Here is a 22,812-nt window from a genome sequence, read left to right as displayed (position 1 = left end):
ACCCATTTGTATTCTATAAAGATGCTCTAATAAAGCACCACACTACTTTTGTGTGTGTGTGTGTGTGTGTGTGTGTGTGTGTGTGTGTGTGTGTGTGTGTGTGTGTGTGTGTGTGTGTGTGTGTGTGTTTGAAAGTTCAGTGTTGTGTAAATGTTCATAGTTAAAGAAAACCAGGGTTATAACCTACTGTGTCTGTGTGTCACTGAATTATTTGGTTTCATCTGTTTGAAATATTGTTGGTGTTCTCGCTGAGATATTTCATGTTGCATGTTTTTCTGGAAATCCAAACGTGGAGGATTTACAGATTGTGTGTGTTTTTGTTTTTTTAAATATAAATATATTTGAATTTGAAAAAATAGCTTTAGTATGGGAGTTACAGTGTATAACTACCTGTAATGCTTGAATGTGGAGGATTTTTTATGAACAATTGTATAGTAGTACAATATTTATTTGTACTACTTCTCATTCTTCCTATTATTAGGTGCCATGTACAATTCTGTCCATTACGTAACTATGACTTTATGTCTAATTTTGGAGATGCGACATACTAACAAGTTGGCACAGTGTATGGTGGATTTGTACTTCAAGGGCTATATGGCTTTACAAGCAGGTTGTTAAAGGTAAAGGTTTGATGGACTAAAATGAGGTCTTTTTTTCTTGCCTTGCTCCTCTAAAAAAATATTATAAACAGCCTATTTAGAATTCTTAACTTGAATGGTGTAGTTTGTTGAACCCTCAAGATGTTTAGTTCTGGTCAAAACAACTAGATTGTCAAATACAAATCATGTGGGAGTTAATAGTAAGTTATTAACTGCAGTATTTGTAATAGAACAATGTATATTGATGCCATGTTCTAGTATCTCAACTCATCTGGATCATTATTTCTTAAAACATCCACTCATGTCTTTGAAATGTGTCTTCTGGTTGTCCTGTCAGCGTCATTAGCTGTGTCTTCAGTTGATTGTATTCCAGGCACTATGATTGTATTGTAATTTGAATGTAATATCAAAAAATAATAAACTATTTATTTGATCAAAAATAAGCACAAAGTCATTTCTTTGACCAGCTTCAAATTATGTACGACCATAGTGTTGTGGATGTGCTTAGTCTTCCATTAGAATGTTGTAGACTAGACTGTCTAATTTGTCGTAGCCTTTCCTGTCTGCGATGTGTATATGTGCGTGCAAGAGGTGTGCGCACAGGTGGGTGTGCGTCCTGATTTACCTGCTTCTGCCTGTTTGCATTAATGAAGTGTTTGTGTAATCCGCCTAGTGTCCAATGTGATAATGCCAAAGTCAGGTGTTTGTGCAACTGGCATGTGTTAACCCCAGTTACCTGTGCCCTATGCCCTGTGTGTGTGTTTGCTCTTGTGTACCTTATGCGTGCGTGACTATAAGGGATGATGCTGTGTAAATGTCAAGCATGTGTAGCCATGTTTGTGTGCTAATCTGCCTAGTGTCTGTCTTGATTATGCTGATTATGCCACTGTCAGGTGTTTGTTTGGGCGACTGTCTGTCTGTTTGGCATGCATTCAAAGCAGCCTTAGCCAAAGTCAGGTGTTTGTGCAACTGGCATGTGTTAACCCCAGTTACCTGTGCCCTATGCCCTGTGTGTGTGTGTGTACGTGTACGTGTGTGTGCATGTTGGCAGGGATGTCGGTGAGTGCTATCAAGGACGGTTCAGGCATGCTGGTGCGCAGTGTGGTCCAAGGGGGCTCTGTTAGCCAGGATGGCAGGCTAGGGGTGGGGGACGCCATCTTGGCCATCAACGGAGAACCTACCTTCCACCTGTCCAACGCCAAGGCCAGGGCCATGCTCCGCAGACACTCTGTCATAGGGCCAGAGATGAGGTGAGGAGACAGTCACTATCGGACAGCCTTACAATATGCAGACAGTTTTGTTGCAAGCTGAAAAAAAGAACAGGTGACGCTTACTCTTACATCATGGTGTTACTCATACAACTTCATGGGATCCCTAAGGGAGATAAACAAGTTTACATCACTCAACTTCCACTGGACCAACTGTTCTCAGTAATCCTTAGTCAGTATCCAAAAAGACTGGGTGGCTGGATTTGCATCACTGTGCGTCATTCTCTATATAATAAATAGATAGATAGATAATATTAGATCTGAGCCTTCAAATGTCCTTGCTGTAGGAGAGAAAGATTCTATGGTTCTGGCAAAAACCATGACATATCAAGTACAGTCACAGCTGTAAAGGTTTTGGTAATTATGACAGTAGAGAGAGAGATTGTTCAGCAAAAAATGATAGGTCCAAGTTCTACAATCTGAGCATAATAAAATAACTATTATGGGTAGCGATTGCTGTATGCAGTGGTGTAGGAAAAGCACAGGTGTTAACATTAACATTAACAATCACTCCATTCTATTTAAGTGCCCCAGTAAGAGTCGTGAAATGGAATTACACCTGTGCTTTTCCTTTGGCGACATGTCAACATGTCTCCCGTGAAAAAGGTTTATTTTCAGTACATCTTGGCAAGAAGTGCATTTCTTTAGAGGCAATTAGAAAAACAGACTGATCAGCTGTGATTATTCCCAATCACGTGCACGCCAACTGAAAGTGTGCTCTTCCTAATCTGATGCATTCTAACTATGCCACAGGTGTACCACTGCTCTGCAGATCATGCTCCATGCACGGGGTCCCTGGAGGTTTTTAAAACCAATATGTTTAAAAGCAAATGACACATTTGAAATAAACACTCTGCTGTTTATTGGGCACATCTAGCAAAAACTAATGCAGTGCAATGCAATAGCCCTACATTAATATCATACCATTACAGAAGGTATTAATTAAATCTATCAAGTTTATTTTAATTAATTAAACTTTATGGTCATGTAGGAGGCTGTAGTCTGTGGTGCTGTCAAATTATATAGCAGAGGTTTCTTACATTTCATCCATTCCAACACATCAGTCAGTATTCTGTAAATCTGAATATAATTCTACAGCACCACAAAACTATAGCCTCCAAAATTATTGATTTACACTGTGCACCATTAGCTCAGAAGAATCAGCTATTTGCTACAGTTATTTCTGTTACATTCATATACACTTTTACAATTGTGCTTGTGCAAAACACATCTCTGCTTGGTATATAAGTTGCCACTGTTCTTGGTATAGAGAGAATGTAAAAAGGTCCAGTGGGAATGCAGAGAACAATATAAAAAAGTAATTGAATAATGCTCACATTTTCTAGATCTAGCCATGCAGATCTTGACATTCTGTGTGACTCGAATAAGTGAGTATATGTACATTATAAATATAAGTATGTGCCCTCCGCAGTCACAAACATGACTTTCACTGCATCGTCACCTATAAATGATCTTGTCTGCAGTTGGGATCTCCATTACCACCTTGTTTTTGACGCTGCAGTCATAGTTGACTGAGGCGCTGCAGTCATGTTAAATTAGATTAGATGATGAAATTTTAAAGATTGCCTGAGGGGAAATTGGGTAAATTATTGCTTGTACTAACATCAGCAACAGCAGTTATGGCTTCACATTGCTTGTTTGGCTGATTGGAGATGTGCTCCACTTCCACCACCCCAGTGCCCTGCAAAACACCCACTCACTCTCTCAACCTCCCTCTTTCTCTTCCTTTCTCTCTTGCTTGTACACACACACATGCCTGCACGCACACACACACACACACACACACACACACACACACACATACACACGCACACAGCCTTTCAATGGTCTAACCTCCAAAAACACCTTTTTCCTGCTATGGGAAATATCTCTGAATAATTCATCACTCATCTCACCTTGAACAGTGTGCTTCTGAATAAAAGAGCGTTTTAAAGAGCCTCTCATAGATGCACACACAATACACACACAGATGAACACACATGCATCCTGTCATTCTCTACCACATGCACACACTCACACAGTAGCCTCCTCCTGACAGCATTGCAGACAAACTAACAAAGAGTGGAGGCAGATGAGTTGCTTTGGCAGCATCAGAATAAGACAGACATAGAAGGGTGAGGGCTTGTCACTATCAAACCGCCTCTGTTGAGATACGACAGGCTGTCCACATGGCTCAGTCACAACATCTTAGCGCAGAAGACCTCCATATTCAATCTGCCACCATGAGTGGAACAGAGAAATGGGCTCTTTCAGCGGATTCAAACGGCATGTCTTCTGGTGGCGTCACACAAGAATGAAAGTGGGAGGGGGGTCTTTTAATGATGTCCTTGACACGTCAGTAAAATTACATCTTTTACGCCACAGCTTAGATACACCTGGATTTACACAAAATACTTTTTTTAATCATATTTTTTAAATCTAGTCTTCTTCAATCTTTTCATGACATTAAAATCATACAATTTCATTAATTTTTTCAGTTTTATTTTTCATCTTATACCAACAGCAGTAAAAGCATTGTTGATGGAGTGGAGCACATCTATAATTGTAGAGCAATTATCTTGAAATGCATATGACAGGAGAGACAGCAGTCTAAGTAATGATTAAACTTTTGTTTATTGGTTGTTTTTCATGTCTGGACAAGTTAATTAACAGTGCCTAATTAATAGCTAATGATAATTTGAAATATTTATCAATATTAAACACAGTTTTGTGTGTCCAAGTTTCCCTCTCTCTTATTTAGTGGTACATAATTGGTTAAAGGTTGTCTAATTGTCCAGATTGTCACCATCACATCCGTCTATCTAAAGCTAATCTAAACCTGTTTATTCTCTTAGAGGTCTTACCAACACTTTGAGCAATGACAAGACATGATTCTCTTATTCAGAGGGCAGATCTAATGATCCATCCATCCTATGTATAAACCTTTCAATCCTTAAGTGTCATGTGATTGTTCTTGTTCTTGTTCTTGTCATCCTATTAGTCATCGTTTGGTGCTGAATGTGAAATAAATGTGAAGCCATGAAGACACACTCACACTTTCATATTTTAAATGTTTCCCCCACCCTTCTTTTCCCTCATTCCCCTTCCTGCAGTATAACCTACGTCCCAGCCAGTCAAGTCGATGAGCACCGTACCCGCCTTTGTTTGCCCCCTCTGGCATCCATCTCAGCAGACAGATCATCTCCCTCCCCGACACCACCAACCCCTTCTCCAGAACCTGCGTTGGCTCCAGCCAGATCCCCCAGTCCAGTCAGAACTGCAGCTCCAGCTCCAGCTCTATCCACCCTCAAGCCCTTTGCCTCAGTGAAATTTAAAGCCACAGCTCCAGATCGAGCCACAGTCAGAGCCTCTACTTCGTTCAGAGCTCCGTTCAAAGGCCCAGCCACAGTCCCCACCATCACCCCAGCCCCAGACTCAAGGTAACATAAGATCCAGAGGTCTCAGCCTATTATTTATGGTCACCTAATCCCAACTCAAGCCCTGGAGTGCAAGATAAACCTGTCCCAGGGTTTATTAGACTTCAAGGCTCCAGCTTTATTACATGTTGATATGTGTCCTGCAGAGAATTCAGGCTATGAAATAGCTATACATTCTGTGGAATGTGAGTTTCTTAATGTGTTAACCTTAGGCTTTTGATTTTTATGGTAGCCAAGAATTTATTACTGCAACACATCACACATCTCAGTTGCCCGGCAGCTTTAGTCATACTAATGATCTGAGTTATTATCTGACACTTTAATTAACCGTATTCATGAGGAAACAATGTGTTTCAGTTTGCAACCAGCTCAGTGCGAGTCTCTTCCAGTCCATATTTTCTGTTCTCCATTCTTCTCCGTGGTAAAGGCAAAAAGCTTCTCTGAATGTTGAATCTCTGAGTTATATTTAGCTTTTCGCTTATGGATCTCAGTGCTGACTGTCAGCGAAAATGAATTGGTTCACTCCTGTCTGTCCCTGCTTTCGCTCCATCTTCGTGCCTCTGCCTTTCTCCACCCTCCCTCACTCCCATTCCTCTCTGCAGCCTTTTCTTCACTCTTATCTTTCAATACGTTGTCTTTGTCTCTTTCTCTTCTAGACTTCTCTCTTGGTTCTTTGTTTCTGCATCTGTCTCTCATCTCTCTCTCCCCCCCTCTCTCTCTCTGTCTCTCTCTCTCTCTTTCTTTCAGTCATCTTGCTCTGGTCTTTTCCTCTCATTTTTTTCCTCTCCACCCCACCATGGTCCTATCCTATCCCCTCTCCTGACTGCTCTCTTTCAGCCCTGGTGGAACCATTTGTTCTGCCCTCTTCTGTAACTTAACTGGCTATAGGCTCCTGCTGCGTAGATAGCACCACTATCACTCACCTCCATGGGCTTATTACAGCCCTCCGCCGTTAAACATATTCATGAAAAATTCTCTTCTTCTCTACGGCTTTCTTACATGCGCACGCACACACACACACACACACACACACAAACACACATATATATACAGTGTATATATACAGAAATACTGTATAGATGTGTTAACACTCTTACACACACACACACACACGCACACACACACACACATAAAGACACTTTACTGTGACCTCGCTGGCAGAAAATGTGTATTTTCAGGGCTATTTAAACCTAAAGCAGTGTATATTCTCAAGGCCCACCAATATACTGTAGTTTGTTTTTGGCCATGAGTCACACTGTTTAAGGACTTACTGTATATAATAACAAAGTACGCCAGGATGCCTTTTTATGCCCAGAAATTCTGCCAGTGTGAGTTATTCAAATGCTTTCTCTTCAAATATCTTGCTTTGTCCCACCAACAGTCTAAAATCCAAACACATTTAATTAATATGACATAACATGGAGAAAGGCAGCAAATCGTGTTATTTCAAATGCTGGAAAAATACAATTTTTTGCATATTTTCCTGATAATTGAAATTTAACAAATTGGTGCCAATTAATTTTGATTAACTAATCGACAAATTGTTTAATCAGATATTAGTGACTTAAAGCATTCTTCCCTTTATGTTTGGAGAGTTATTATTTCACGTAAATTATCAAACATTGGACCATAGACAATGATTTATACAGAATCATCAGGTTTTAATTCCATGTTATTTATGCTTGAATATTTTTGCCATCAGTTGGCAGATCCCAAAATCTCTGCCTCAAAAGAAGATGGAAGAAGGAAAAACAGATGGCGAGACTGTGGAGGACAAAAAGGTCAAAAAGGTCAAGAGTAGTGCAGATGGTAGAGTACCAAAAAAGCTGGAAGTGGAAATAAAGGTGGACGGTAAAGAAGAGGAAGATGACGAGCTTTATTCTCCCACCCCTGTGTCTTGGGATCAGGCTAGAAGGTCAGTAAAACATTGATGTTAATAATAATCTTTTTTCATTTTTAGTATTTATTCACATTTTACATTCCTTGCATTTTTTTCAAATCTCTGCCTGTGATACCCTCCATCCTCTGTGCTAGAAAAGGATTAGCAAAATCCTTGTGTGTACAGGTTATGTTCACAGCAGGGGTAGAGCAGTACAGTCCATACTCAACATGCTCATATTTCGTAGATTCAGTGAAGGCGACTACTGTCCCAACCTGTATTTATCGTATTTATAACTGCATCCTGCTTGGATAAATCACATAAGCTGCACTGCATGCAAAGACCAGCTTTTGTATGCCTCTCCCTGGCAGGTATATCATTCTATTGTTTGGACTTAATCTCTGAAACTCTATGCAGCGGTCAGAGGGAGGCTGAAGGAAAAAAAAAATCATACCTGCTGGATTAATACTCCTTCTTGTATATTTTTGCAATAATGTTTCAAAACAAGTGGGTTCTTATTGTACTGTAAGTAGGTTTTTCAGCTCTACAACATGTGCAGATTTTCCCTGTATTCTGTTTTGTATTTCAGCGTGCGGCTGACTCGAGCACCAGGCCAGTCCCTGGGTATCAGCATAATGGGAGGCAGAGGCATGGGCCAAAGACTGAGCAGTGGAGAAATGATGAGGGGAGTCTTCATCAAGCATATCAGCCCCGACAGTCCGGCAGCACATAATGGCACCCTCCGGACTGGAGACAGGATACTAGAGGTGTGTGTGTGTGTGTGTGTGTGTGTTTGTTGTTCCTAATTGCGTGTGTGTTTGTAGAGACAGGAAGGGAAACTCTTATTAGAAATTGCTGGAAATAAGAGTGTGTGTGTGTGTGTGTGTGTGTGTGTGTGTGTGTGTGTGTGTGTGTGTGTGTGTGTGTGTGTGTGTGTGTGTGTGTGTGTGTGTCAGTGCCTGTAAGTGTAAGTGTAAGTGTAAGAGAAAGAAGCACTGAAAAATAGATATTGTGTTTGTTGTATTGTAACATAATAATATGTTAGAGTCATCTGTTGTATACTACAGATAACTGGAAAATGTTATTTATTCCAGGCTATCGTCTTGACTCAAGGTTAAGTTTGAACCTTGAAAACAGAACAAGGTTGGAAAAACACAGAAAAATAACCAAAAAATGATTTAATATATCTTGTTGCTTTTCGGCAAGCTACTTACAGACCACAACAAACACTAAGGGCTTGAAGGTTTGCGTGTGTAAAAACGTGTGCAAATTTGACATCACCCGCAAAAAATGTGCAAGCTGATCTACTAACGCGATGCACTGAGGCTTGTGTCTTTCACATGTGCAAGATAATACGCGCTTTCCATTTAGTAGCATAATGAATATGCAATGCTGGGCGTTTCAACCCCAGTGTGGAGAAAGTGCAAATATGTTATTTAGCACACACATTGTGATTTACCAAACCTGAAGGTATTTTTTCTGACGCTAACTGCGTCTATAAAAAATACCTTTGAAGGGCAGGTATTAACCGGCTGCACACTGCGCTCAGATGACTTCTGTCACTGTGGAGAGGAGGAGATGGAGGCACAATGACAGAATACGCGCAGGACGGAGTTTTTCCACCTGTGTTAATATTTTTGGAGTGGAATGTTTTTGGTTTTACTAACAGCATTGACTTTGTCACAAATACTCTCCCATATGTCGGTTTTTCTGGTAATATTTGTTTTTGTTATAACTCAATATATTTGTTAACCTCTTCCACCAGAACCTGATCAAATTTCATTTTGCGCTTGCAGGCTTTCTGCTCATCCAAACTATCACATCCGTTACTGAGTAAAAAAATGTTGATTTTTTTTTTTTTAAGCTCAGAATTCTGACTTTAAACTCAGAATTCTGAGAAAAAAGTCAGAACTCACTTTTTTTCCCCACAGTGGCCCTAATCCTCTTCCGTATTAACCAGCATGATACAATAACTTAACATTCATAAACTACTGCAGCCTATGACAACCTGGCAGCTAGCTCTCATAACGACATATAAACTCCAACAGAACATAACAAACTCACATATTTATGGACGCAAACTAAGGAAATGTCCATTAGACCTTGTGCCGTCATCTGTCTCACTCTGCAGCTGTCTCACTCTGCAGGTACAGGCATTGAGCCTGATGCGTTCACAATTTATGCCACCTTCAATTCAATGGTTGTGTTGTTTGAAAAGGTTTTATGGGATTGTCTTCACTAAAATGACACATATCTCCATAAACGTTTTAAATGTCGTTTGTCGACATATTCCATTTTGTCACTGAAGTTGAATTTGTAAATTGTACCTTTACCTTTAATTAAAACAACTAGTTAGAGATTTACGGGCCATCACTTTGTCCTTTTTGAACTACAGCCCTAGAGACAATTTGAATTTCCAGAATACTTTGATGAGCTGTAATACAGTGTCTGTGTACTGTATAAAAAGTGTTTCTGTCCTGGTTAAGGTGTGCAGTATGGACCTAAGAGATGCCAGCCATGAGCAGGCAGTGGAGGCCATCCGCAGAGCAGGAGACTCTGTAGTCTTCCTGGTCCAGTCCGGACAACACAGATCACAGGTAGTGCATCTCACAAAACAGAAAACGGTAGAATATACTGTGCAGTGTATATTCAGGCACTTATCTACAACACTTTGTGTAACGCTTGAGTCCCTCGAAGCTCCAGGTGGAATCTCAATACTCAACACATGCAAATAAAAGTTGCAGTGTATAACCCATCAGACAACTTCATCAGAACTTTCAGCAGTGTTGTGTGTGGGTGATGTCCTCTGGACACAGAGCATATTGAACAAAAGCATCTTGGACTGAAAACCTATGTAATATCATATACTGTGACATTTCAGAAGAACTATTTGAAGCATTAAGTGTATATTTCACGGTCATATACATTTATACATTCATCTGCCTACTCTGTTTCTCGTGTTTCGCCCACAGTCTCCTATGCTTATCAACCATGACAGACTAACTCCAACCCCACAGTCCAACTCACACAGCAGCAAGGTAACACTCCTCTACTAGATACTTGGGGCTTGTGTTTTCTGTTAAACGAGATATAGCGATGTCAAATGTACTCCTGTCTTGAAATAAAAGCTTTTTAATTGCTTTTTTAGTATGGGGAATAATATGCACTGAAATATGGAGTCCAAGTAGTTACTTTTTTGTGTTTTTAAAGGTTGTGAGTACCACTTTATATTTCATTACAAGCATGACAAGCCGTGAGGTCATTTTCCTTAGTTTCTGTTTCCCCACAGCTACTGATATTTGGCATTATATGGCTGTAGTGTACAAAGAATGTTATGTATACTATATTATACACTGTATAGAGTGATGAATCATTAACTCATCATCCCTAAAAGAATAAAGAAACTTTACAGGGGGTTTTTGAGAGGTAGATTGCTGTTTTGTTGGTGATGTGTGTAGAACTGCACTATATTTGTGTTTCCCCTCATGATCATAGGAAGCAGAGACTCTCAGTGGTCTGTTCCTTAGTCTCTCCCCTACAAACCCCTTCACTCCCACCCCCTTTAAGGTTGGTACATTTGTGTGTGCGCGTGTGTTTGTGTGCATTTGTGTTATCATGGGTATGCAGGATCCTAAAAGCAGCCCTGCATTAGCATTTGCACTAAGCCAACTTCCAAAAAATTAATTAACGTGCATATTTCTAGATAGAACCCTTGTAGTTCAAAGTCCCTTACAGCTACCTTGTTTGTTTAAACCCTTTGTTTTTCTCTTTGATGGAGATGCATAACTCTCTAAATATACAGTGCATTCTTTTGAAGTTATTTCCCATGCACTTGTAAGTTGGTTACAAAATAATGCATGATTCTGGTCATCTTTCATGTTATTTTTAGCTGACATTAAAACTGTGTTCATTAATTCATCCTGGTTGTCAGTTTTTCCCCACTGCTACATCAAGCACACTGAGCAAGCCTCAGGGGTAGTCCAACTCATGCCTGAAGGACCCCTGAGGCATCTCCAACTCAGCCTGTTCAATAATGCAAAACTTCTCCCAAGGCACCTTCGCCGACATTTGATAGAGCGAATTGGAGAAGTCCCATAACTCTCACAACACCAATCACAGCAGCAGCTGAAGATGAGGAAGACACTGGCAGAAGTAAGTCCACATCATAGAGACGTCACACAGACACACAGTGATCCTCCAGAGCCCTCAGGAACAGGAGCTGTGTGGTGACTTGAGCGTAGTGGCCACAGTCGCACAGTGCAGGTCACATGATGCCAAGAAAAAACTAAAACTATCACATACATTCAGAAATGAGACTTTGAATTGTCACAACTTGGAAGTTCTTTAAAGGTCTGTTATCTGAAAACCAAGAACCTTATGTGCAAATTTCTTTTCGTGCTATCCATAATGTGCATGTGTTATGGGCCAAGAATCTGCAAGCCTGAAACACTTTCCTGTACAGTTTGTTCTTAGCAAGTAACTTTTATTTGTATGGATTGGTTTTAGTTTCCACATGAGCCCTGTCTATCAGTCTTAATTGGCTCAAAAAATGTCATACTAAATTATTTAGGGAATCAGTGAGACTGAAGTCATTTACACGAAAAATGTACATGAATGGATTTGCATGAATGGGGTTTAGTTTCCAGATGTGCACTGTCTATCAGTCTTGATTGGCACAAAAAACCTGTATTTTCCAAACTAAATTATTTAGGGTGTCAATGAGACTGAGGTAGTTCACACAACAAATGTAAATGTTTCTTTAATGTGTCAATCATTCAAATATCTGTACTTATGTACATTAATATAGACATGCACAACATCGATAGATCACACTCATGTAGATAAATCATCCTGCACTCACACATATGTGACATTGATTAAGGGAAGGAGAGGAAAAATGAGACATACACTCAGCATGTCAGACATCATCCTTTCCAGACAAATTGCAGCAACATGCACACACACACACACACACACACACACACACACACACACACACACACACACACACACACACACACACACACACACACACACACACACACACACAAGCACCTCTGGAATGTAATGCTTCCTCTCCACATGAAGTGTCAGTCATTACATGTAGTGTGCCACTTTTTTTTTTTGGCATACCCATCATATCCTTCTCCTAATAACCTCCTGTTTGTTAACTCTGTCCCTCCCAGAAAAGATGTTCCAACGTTACGGCAGCCTTTCTGGGCAGCTCCAAATGATTGAGCTAAAGAAGGACCCTGACGCTCACGGCTTGGGAATTAGTCTCACAGGCAACAAGGATGGCTCGAGGGCCCGCATGAGTGTCCACGTGGCTGATATAGACCATCAAGGACCTGCTGGTTTAGACGGGAGGATACGGGTGGGGGATGAACTGCTGGAGGTGAGGAGGAGAGTGAATGTGAATGGTTAAAGGCACTTAGTTAGGTTCAGATCAACAGATGGGTGGGATTTTTAGGGGCCAAGGAGGGTTGGAGTCCTATAGAGAGACAAAATGTCAGATTTAAAAAATGAGAGCAGCAAAAGAGGAGCAGTTTTTTGTGGGTAGGAGGTATATATGAAAAAGCAATGCTGAGTACAGGCACAGTAGATTTATCAGGCAAATTACCATTTGAAGGATGGCTGGTGCAGTGCTGGATTCTTGCAATGAGCAAAATAGATGAGGAGTAAAACTGAGGGAAGGGAGCAACTGATGGGGAGAAAAGGAGAGAGACAGAGAGAAGAAGATGACTGAAAGGCAGATTAATGTGGAAATAGATGGGATAAAAGTAAAGATTTGTGAGGAGAAATTACATGATATTTATTTTACAGATCAACGGTCAGATCTTGTACGGCCGCAGTCACCAGAATGCCTCCACCATCATCAATAACGCTCCCTCTAAAGTCAAGATCATTCTCATCAGGTAACATGCAGAGAGATTTTTCTGTGGCATTTACATTTCCCCCAGATAAAGGTGTTGGTGAGCAGCTCAGGCATAATACTATATTTGGTGTTGTTTTACTAGGACTAAAGCAGCTCTGGGTCAAATGGCTGTCGGATCCACAGCAGAGTGTGAGGACATGGTCGACACCCAGAGAGACTCTGCAGAGCGTGGAGGATTATCCGGAGACACCCAGCACATCATCCTACCTCAGGTACAATTTCTCTAGTAAATCTTTGCATTTTCCAGTGTCAGACTCCACAGCTCCACATTTCAGTTTAACAACTCAAGCAGACACAATAAACAGTATGCCAAATTTTGATTTTGACACGAGGAAAGACAGCAACCTTTCCATCATAAGCTTCACTGCTTCTCCATTATTGTTCACATTTGTTGTGTGCTGTTTTTGTCAAATATCTGTCCAGGATCATGCAGATCTCGGCCTCTGTCTGGCAGAGGAGGAGACCAAGGAAGGAGTGGTGGTCAGGTCCTTGATCCAGGATGGCACTGCCAGTAAGGTGTGACATCATCATGCATCATCACAATCTTCAACATAAAATTATGTTTTTTAATAGTGATTACTATTCCTTCATCTACTGTATGTGCTATAACTTCTGCAATATGCATTAATCATTATTACTTGATTGCAGCTATATTTGTTTTTATTGCAGTAGTGATAAACAGGTATCAAAAGTAAAAGCACTCAATATACCATGTCAGAGTTTTAGTTTTATTAGTTTTTGAAAGTATAGTTATTAAATATATATAGTATATAGTCTTTTCTGTGTATGTAAAAATCTTGAACCTCAAAGTCACTATATAATGTACCGTATGTCAAATAAATATAGTAAAGTACATCGGCACAGACTCCAGATGATTTCAAAACAGGCTTTAAAACCTTTTTATTTATGTTTTATTTTGAGATTCATTAAGAAAAAGAAACAAGAACAGAAATATAAATAACCAAAATAACCTGCCTGTTAAAAATACATTATTCCCTAAACACTATGTGTTGTTTGTCTTTTATCATCTTAATCTTTTAGTTTTTGTGCTCATCAGAATTATTACTTTTCAGTTGTTTCGGCAGGTTGCACATTATTTCATCAGATTTTTGCATCTATCAAGCTACAATGATTTGACTGTATTGTAACTTTGACAATTTATAATCTATCACAGTCAAGAGGCTCATACGAACACCTTACTATACAATATATGCAACTGTAAAAATACACAATATGAATATTCTCTTGGTATTTCTGGTAATATTTCAACGAGATTTACCTCGATGATGATGGTTGCCATGCTTTAAAGCGATGTTGTAGTGTGCAAATAAGCTTTCATGTAGAGCCCTCAGGCAACAGTTATTCAGCTATTTGTCCAGAGGGTGTGTTTGATTTTTAATTTTGCTTCCTCTTTAGTCCTTCTGTTACACATATTCTCATACATTTTGCTTTGCTCATCTGCCATGTTTTATTAATGTGCCTGTGTGCAGGATGGCAGGATAAAGGTTGGAGACAGAATCATAGCAGTGGGTGATGAACCTGTAGCTGGACTGTCCTTAGACAAGGTATAAACACACACACACACACACACACACACACACATAATATGCCCTTTCAAGGTCATGCTGATTTAATAATTTTTGACTTACCTGTCTTCTCTGCATTCAGGTGTCCAATTTGATTCTCAAACACCGGGTCACTGTCAAACTGTCCATCAGCCACTCCAAGAGTCTCTCTTCCTCGTCGTCTTTAACTCTCCCTGCATCCATCCCCAATCCCTGCTCTACCTCTCCTGCTCCCTCCCCAACTCTACCTGTCTCCTCCTTCTCCTCCTCCTCCTCTCCATCCCTCACCACCATGCAGACATGTCCCACGGGGCGGTCTGATTGGCTAGAATACACTTCAGCATCTTCTGACCCCTTGAGCTGCCCGGTTGTGGCAGGCAGGGAAACATCCATAGAGATTTGTAAAGGAAACTTAGGACTGGGCCTCAGCATTGTCGGAGGATGTGACACTCTGCTGGTGAGAATGACCAATTGACCATTGTTATTTAATTTAAAACAACAAAGTTAAGGCACATGTGTTATCTTTATTTAGTAAATATTTCAACAAGGCAATACCAAACATCAAATTAAATTATAGGTGTATGGTTTTTTTCACAATAGTGTACACCAGCATAGCTATCAGAGAAAATAATCATGCCATATTGTGTTAGTTCCTTTAAACATTTAGAGTTTCAAGTGCACGCCATTGTTTGAAATGCTAAGTCATACAAGGATCATTTATACTCTCTCTAATAACACGTGTTTTCTAATTTTGCCACCAGGGGGCAGTAATAATCCATGAAGTGAACAATGGAGGAGCAGCACAGAGAGATGGTAGGCTGCAGGCTGGAGACCAGATATTAGAGGTATAATGGATACACACACAAACATACTGTTTTATGTCATTTTACTCAATCAGTCAACATTTGTTTGTATTCAAACCTGTTGTGTTTGGACTGGTATTAATGTGTCTTGTTTTCATTCATATCATTTGTTTGTTGACCTTGCAGTAGATACTTTTCTTGGGCACATAAGGCAAATTTAAATTGTTTATCAAATTTAAATATTTGTTATTTGATTTTGGTTATCAATTCGCTAAAGCTCGTATTTTCATTTCATGTCATCACTGGTTTGTACCTCTCAGTATTGATACTATATACAATTATTTTAAGTGTTTTATCAAAGCAATTCTTGCAGGTTGAGTTCAGGGCTGCTGCTGCAGTCAGATAAAGTGCTCTTTGTCATTTGTTATTGTGAAATCCATTTTCTTTTTTTCCCATCTCTTCTCATTCCCTGCACACCTCTGTGCGTTCTCTCCTCCTCTCTCACCACCTCCCAGGTAAATGGTATTGACCTGCGGCAGGCCACTCATGATGAAGCCATTGGTGTGCTGCGGCTCACCACCCAGCGTGTTCACCTGTGTGTCTTCAGGCACCAGGAGGCCTACAGAGAGGAGGACCTATGGGATGTCTTCAGCCTGGAGCTGAGGCCTCATGCTAGAGAGGAGCTGGGGTTGACCACTGTGGGGAAGAGGTACAGTTGTTACATTCAAGCAGGAATATGTGCAAAATCTAACTGTAGGATGTTAGATGATGTAAGCCATAACTTCAAATCTGAAGTGTAGTACAGCCTAATTAAATTTGACACATTTGTGAATGAATAAATAACTGGAAGGGATATCAGATTCAGGGCCCTGATTCAAACAGGATCTAGGCTGGACTCCTAAACCCAGCTTAAGTCTTGCTCAGACAGATCTGCTATGAGATATTCATTTGCAAAACATTGATTGAGACTTATTCTAGCAACTGGGAGCCAGATCAATGGAAGTGATGTAGAAGGTGACATCAATCAGAAACATTGTATTTTGATCTACTTTATTACTCACAAGTGTGATCACACCACCTGTTAACTGTCACACCTTGTGAAGACGAGAAATAGGTGAGTAATAAAGTAGACCATGCATTTTCTGAATCACGCTACTAAATAATGAAATAGCTTACTCAGCAAATATATGGCCTATTTCTTATATTTTTGTTGGTGAGAATAGTTGAAATGAGCTGTCTAAACTTGTTTGTCTAGTTTTAAAACTTTGAGCAACTCTTTTAGACAGCAACAACAACAAGTGTATCGATCCACAAAGGTGTAGGAAGGGTTCAAGTTCATGTTGTAATGAAAAAGATCATGTGTCAATCTGCTGAGTCACCCACAGTGTCATAATGGTTTGTATTGGTAATGCGTCTGACCCAAGAATCTGATTAATGAATCCTTCCAGACCCCAGTGAACAAAGTGACATTTGTAGGCTAAAAGGCCTGCTGATATAAAACAGATTCTTATTCTTCTCTGTGTAACAAATACACCCGTTTATTAAGCTGCATTTCAAAAGTCATGATATTAGCTTTTCATTTTTTATGTAATATCAATTGGTATTATTTACTTTTATGTTACATATGTGATCCATGGAGTTAGAAGCCACACATGACAGACGTCAGGAGTTTTAATTTTTTTATGGGTTATGACTATCAACATAAAACGTAAAATAAAACCTGATAAATGCATATTTAACAACCATAAACCCTCAAAAATAACCTGGGAAAGCACAATTACTGGAGATTGCACAACTCAACATTCTGTTGTTTAGTAAAGCGTCTTGATAACAGGCTTGTTATTTGAACCAGCTGTATTAGAGCTGGAAAAGATCAAACCTAGTCATTTGTTAATCTGTGTGTCATTTTTTCTTTTCACACACATCTGGGAATCCAAAGTCAGAAAACTGTTACAAAATAATTTGTTATTTCGTTATTTATCAATGAATCCATCACAAAAAAACTAACAACGGCTTGTTTTTTTTAACTTGCACAAGGGGGAATATAAGAGATGATGAGGTCAGAAAAGATATGATGGTACAAGCCCATGTAATGATTTATAAACTAAGAGAAGTTAAAGTCAAATCCAGCCTGAATTGGGAGCCATATGGAATATGGTCAAAGTTTCTAGTTCTAATTAGTGGTAATTCAACCTCTCTCAAGCAGTAACTTGACCTTCCTCGCACGTGTATCATTGTTTCTTCTCACAGTTTTCACTTGGCTTTTGTCTGGTTTGGCACCACATACAAAGTCAGCAATAGCAAGTGAAACTGCGACAGCCCACTTACAATCTGCTTCACATTTCACTTAGATTTAAACAATGTTACACCCACAGGAAAACAGCAAAGAACACACATTAACATTTTAACGACCTTGAGAACTATACCAAACCTGAGTGGAAAATTACATATGAATAGATTTTCACTCACCTAGACATGTTTATTAGTTTAGCTTTAAGAGCAAAATTCTGGAATTTCAAAGATAATATTGCATGTTGCACTTCATTATATGTCATATCATTATAAAGTCATAATATGATGTTATTATTATATGGCAAATTATATGTATCCCTTTTACAAGTATTAGTAGAGTAGACTCCACTTGAGACCTTTACCCAGTTATAGGTCAGGGATTGAGTAGTATGAGCGATCACATAATGAAATCACACGCAGTTGCAACATCCAATAATCACCATAAAGGTGAGAGAGCCAGGCCATAGGGTCACACTGCAGGGAACACACCAGGCACATTATTTGTGGAGACTTTAAGTTCAGATTTTCATGCTACATGTCGTTGCACAATCAAGTGTGACGTTATGCAAAACAGCAGGCTTGCAGGTTGCCTAATATATTTTATAAGCGTGGAACAGACACAATTTTTGACCTCTGTTTTCTTCCAACAGTAATGACACGGGAATATTTGTGTCAGATATCATCAAAGGAGGCGTAGCAGATTCAGATGGCAGGTTGTTGCTTGGTGACCAGATTCTGTCAATCAATGGGGAGGATGTCAGAGCAGCATCGCAGGAACATGCAGAGAAGCTGCTACAGGTCTGACACCTTTGTACAGACACATACAAAGTCTATCAACTGATTAGAGGTGGTTTATACTTAATAATAATAATCATCATTTTATGTGTCATAGAATTGCAGTGGAGCAGTCCACCTGGAGGTGGCTCGTTTTAAAGCTGGACTGCAGTACTCACAGCGGAGCCAGGTAGACTGTTTCCTTTGACTACATGTGTCTAATCCCAATATAAAGATGTATGATGTTATTAGCAGCTGCATTTACCCTATTTTGATTTAGCTATGATATATTTTATACTGAGAATGCAGACATTATTTCGTCAGCATTTGAATGTTTGTCTGTAGTTCAACTATTACTATCATGCACTTTTTTAACAATGGTATTTTGTGAACCTAGGAGTACTTTAAGTTGTGTTTTATCCAGAGCGAAGACTCTGAGTGTTCCACCCTGACACCCTCAAGTGGATGTGACGCTTCCCTCAGCCACCAGAGGGAGTCAGATGACAAAAAAGAGATCCGCAGTGAGTGGCACTCTGGTGTTCAGAAGTGTTGAGTTGAAAGCAACAGAAATATATGACACTTATTTATCATTAGAATGATACTGATTTAAGTTTTGAGATTTCCAACCATTTGCCCTGCCTGACATTATGCTGTTAATATTGCAAAGCTGATCATGCAAAACATACATCATTTCCCCCTTCCACAGCATTTCAAGGCTTGCATGACACCAAAAAAGTGATCATTCAAAAGGTGAGCCAAATATTATGTAGTAAATTGTTTAATAAGTTCTCCATACTTCTCTGGATGTATATTTTTCACAGTGTTGGATTTTGGTGACCCCCCTAGTTTTTGTAATCTACTGCAAACTCCAAATTAGAGAAATATACCCTCTTAACCATGTTGTATCCCAGGCTTCTATAACATTAGGTTGTCATATGGTCATGTGCAATCTGCCATGTGATTTACCATATTGTCTAACAAGGTCTATAATGTGTGTATGTTACCACCACAGGGTCCGTGTGACTCCCTGGGCATCAGTGTTGCAGGCGGAGTGGGCAGTCCCCATGGCAACGTACCTCTTTTTATTGCTACCATGGATACCAATGGACTAGCTGCCAAAACACAGCAATTACAGGTGGGGAGCACACGTGTTTACACGCCTGTGTGTGCGTGTGGGTGTCTCTGTGTGTGTGTGTGTGTGTGTGTGTGTGTGTGTGTGTGTGTGTGTGTGTGTGTGTGTGTGTGTGTGTGTGTGTGTGTGTGTGTGTGTGTGTATTATGTATTCATTAGAGTGTGGTAACATAAATTTGATATCATCATCACATTGTGGGGACATACCTCCTGACTAGTGACATTTGTTTCTCACAAGATTAACCATTCATTTAAGTTTTATGACCTAATTATGAGGTTATGTTCCGAATAAAAGAATATGGTATGGTAAAGTAAAGGTGAGGATTTGCACTCTGGTGCATATTTATTTGCATGTTTGCAGTTGCATATTTATCAGGATAAAGACCCATGTGTTTTTTGAAAAGAAGCTGTTTTTATCAGGGTTTACAAAGGGCACATCAAAGGTTATAAATAGGAGTTGCAATAGATCAGGTTAGCATGCAGTTAAGTTTTACATAGAAATACTACATTTTGAACAACATCATAGATTTACAAACATGATATTTATATTACAGGCAGTAGCTTATTAGCAACCCCAGAATAAAGAAGAGCTGTTGGAAAAGGTTAAGTTCAGCCTTCAGGGAATTAATGCACTGTAAGTCAATCAAATTTCCTCAAAGATAGTAGTATAAGTTTGTTTGTGTGTCCATCAGAAAGGGGACAGGATCCTCAGTATCAATGATGTGTCCACGGAGGGAATGACTCATGTCCACGCGGGAGCACTGCTGAAGACTGCCATCGGAACCATCAGTCTGCAGGTAATGTCAGTGAGACATCCAGTACAGTAGTTAATCTGTTATGCCTGCGAGGCACTAAGTGACTGTGCGATAGCATCAGCAAGTTTTTGTTCTGTGTTGTCAGATAAATGCACCATATCCTGCTAGGCCATTATTACTTCCACAAAAGCCATCAACACATGTCATTATCAGTGTTTTGCACATGAAGGATATGCTGTAATACCAAGACAATAGTGTCTGACACATTTGCGTTATCTCAATAATTGTCAGGAAATATTTTTGTTGCAACGAAGAAAATTAGGTATTTGTAAGGAGGTGCATGTCAGTTGTTCTTGACAAGTACATTGTTTGTAAAACATCCATCAAAAGGTTTGACGTTTCTCTGATTATTTTAACATAACAATGCTACTACGGCAGTAAGATATTGGATTTTTGTCCATCTACTTCTTGTTAGCTAACCACATTTACTAAGAGCTTTTGATAACACTGGTGATACCAAATGTGAGTGTATCTTTCCATTTTCAGTTTTTGTTTTGTTGGGGGTTTTTTTCATCATAACTCTTTATGTGTGTGTGCGTGACTAGGTAGCAGCAGGTTCTGGGGGATGTAGCACACAGGATCACAGTGATGTACAAGCCCGATCATCCGGCCAATCCAGCAGCTTGCCCTGCTTTCATAACAACCTGCGGTAGGAATCAGTTTGCTCACAGTCTCCAGCTGTTGTACTTTATCGTCTTAGTTTGGTTCCCTAACGGTTTATTTACTGAACATGGACAGAAAGTTACTGATACATTAATCACTTGTGAAAATAATTACACAACCCTGATTAGTCATTTCACACATGAGACATTTGGTACATTATATCAGTTTTCTGCTGCAAATCAGGCTACCTTAAGGCAACCTTTTGAGTATCAATGTACTGTAAACTTCTTACACATTAGACCTTCAATGTTTATTTATACTCACTACTGTATTCTCTGTCCTCGTGAACATCATCAAGATGAGTTTTTTTCTGTGGTTCTATTGTCTGTTCAGCATACAGTATACTCTGTATACTGAATACACTCACATACACATACTCACACAAAACATAGATTATTTCTGTGCAGAGCTAGCACAACACACAGCAACACACCTACATGTTTTTTTATTGAATCCCCACAGTGCACGCACATATAAGACCATCACTCTGGAGAGAGGCTCCTCGGGCCTGGGCTTCAGCATCGTAGGAGGGTTCGGCAGTCCTCACGGAGATCTGCCAATCTACATCAAAACTGTCTTCAACAAGGTAAGAGAACATCCTCCGGGGAGAAATCTGTCATGGGGATCCTGATTCAGACATCTAATCTCAGCGCAGCATATACTGAGCGCCTTGGTTGCCAACAAGAACCTGAACCCTGGTGTGCCCAACTTGTTTCCTGCAGTTACATCACTCATCTCCCGCAGTGCACAGAGCTCAGAGTTGGTTTCCCATCATTTGGGTTAACAAATAGACAGAAACTGGGCTTTAATGGCTCTCATTCATTGTCAATCACAGTCTCATCACAGCACCCTAGTACCTCTCTTTCCCGGCTCCTTGACATTTGGCAACCAATTAACAGAATAAATGATGACCTGTTAGCGTGACAATATGTGTGCATTACCTATGATGCTCTGTATTGTTGTTGTTGTTTTTTTATAGTGACTACTAATGATGATAATACTAATATAAGTTGTATATATCTATAGCTAATTATGCTGAAACTTCTAATTAGAATATTGAAGAGTTGTTTCACTATTCATAGGTTGCATGTGTGAAGACCCCTTATTTTCTTCAGTGATATTAAACATGTCAAATTCAAAATGTACAGTACATAAATTACAAACTATTTTGAAAAGCATTCATTTCATTATGTCCAGTTTTTACATTGTCAGTTTGAGTTTTGTTTTATGTTGTCTGCAACTCTCAGTGTTGTCATACTGATGTGAACAGTCTGTTTTCTAATCTGTACATGGTTATGGACTTCAGTCTTTGTACTCTGCAGGGGGCTGCCATAGTGGACGGTAGGCTGAAGCGAGGAGATCAGATCATTGCTGTGAGTGGACACTGTCTGGAGGGTTCCACTCACGCCGAAGCTGTTGACATCCTCAAGAAGACCAAAGGAACTGTTGTCCTCACTGTTCTCTCCTGAGGACATCGTATCCCATTTTGATTATGTTTTAGTAGAGTAGCCCATAAAGTGTTGTAGCCACTGATTGTAGAACTGCTTCACACTGACCTGAAAAGACAAAGATAGGCACATAAAAACGTGATTTAGTTTTTTGCTTAAAATTAGACAACTGTATATGTATTTGTAGTTAGTTTGGGGAAGCT

At 39.7% G+C, this 22,812-nt stretch overlaps 1 protein-coding gene across 1 annotated transcript in view; it reads left to right on the top strand.

Annotated features, from left to right (window-relative positions):
* The window catches only part of si:dkey-92j12.5 (multiple PDZ domain protein), a 36,091-nt gene extending 13,461 nt beyond the window's left edge, over window positions 1-22,630 (top strand). The window contains exons 19-42 of the mRNA XM_062425713.1: window positions 1,651-1,849; window positions 4,981-5,307; window positions 7,007-7,219; window positions 7,773-7,950; window positions 9,670-9,780; window positions 10,156-10,221; window positions 10,679-10,750; window positions 11,236-11,335; window positions 12,370-12,578; window positions 13,007-13,098; window positions 13,201-13,330; window positions 14,609-14,683; window positions 14,787-15,140; window positions 15,445-15,528; window positions 16,002-16,195; window positions 18,429-18,576; window positions 18,671-18,742; window positions 18,950-19,100; window positions 19,289-19,302; window positions 19,565-19,687; window positions 20,376-20,480; window positions 21,044-21,147; window positions 21,624-21,747; window positions 22,484-22,630. Coding sequence (XP_062281697.1) covers window positions 1,651-1,849; window positions 4,981-5,307; window positions 7,007-7,219; window positions 7,773-7,950; window positions 9,670-9,780; window positions 10,156-10,221; window positions 10,679-10,750; window positions 11,236-11,335; window positions 12,370-12,578; window positions 13,007-13,098; window positions 13,201-13,330; window positions 14,609-14,683; window positions 14,787-15,140; window positions 15,445-15,528; window positions 16,002-16,195; window positions 18,429-18,576; window positions 18,671-18,742; window positions 18,950-19,100; window positions 19,289-19,302; window positions 19,565-19,687; window positions 20,376-20,480; window positions 21,044-21,147; window positions 21,624-21,747; window positions 22,484-22,630 — 3,392 coding nt within the window. The remainder of the gene's footprint in view (window positions 1-1,650; window positions 1,850-4,980; window positions 5,308-7,006; window positions 7,220-7,772; window positions 7,951-9,669; window positions 9,781-10,155; window positions 10,222-10,678; window positions 10,751-11,235; window positions 11,336-12,369; window positions 12,579-13,006; window positions 13,099-13,200; window positions 13,331-14,608; window positions 14,684-14,786; window positions 15,141-15,444; window positions 15,529-16,001; window positions 16,196-18,428; window positions 18,577-18,670; window positions 18,743-18,949; window positions 19,101-19,288; window positions 19,303-19,564; window positions 19,688-20,375; window positions 20,481-21,043; window positions 21,148-21,623; window positions 21,748-22,483) is intronic.
* Window positions 22,631-22,812: the final 182 nt, after the last annotated feature.

This window comes from Scomber scombrus, chromosome 2, assembly GCF_963691925.1.
Source record: "Scomber scombrus chromosome 2, fScoSco1.1, whole genome shotgun sequence".
In the NCBI taxonomy this organism is placed as follows: Eukaryota; Metazoa; Chordata; class Actinopteri; order Scombriformes; family Scombridae; genus Scomber; species Scomber scombrus.
The sequence above is the reverse complement of the archived record's forward strand: the minus strand, read 5'-3'. Positions and strand labels throughout refer to the sequence as shown.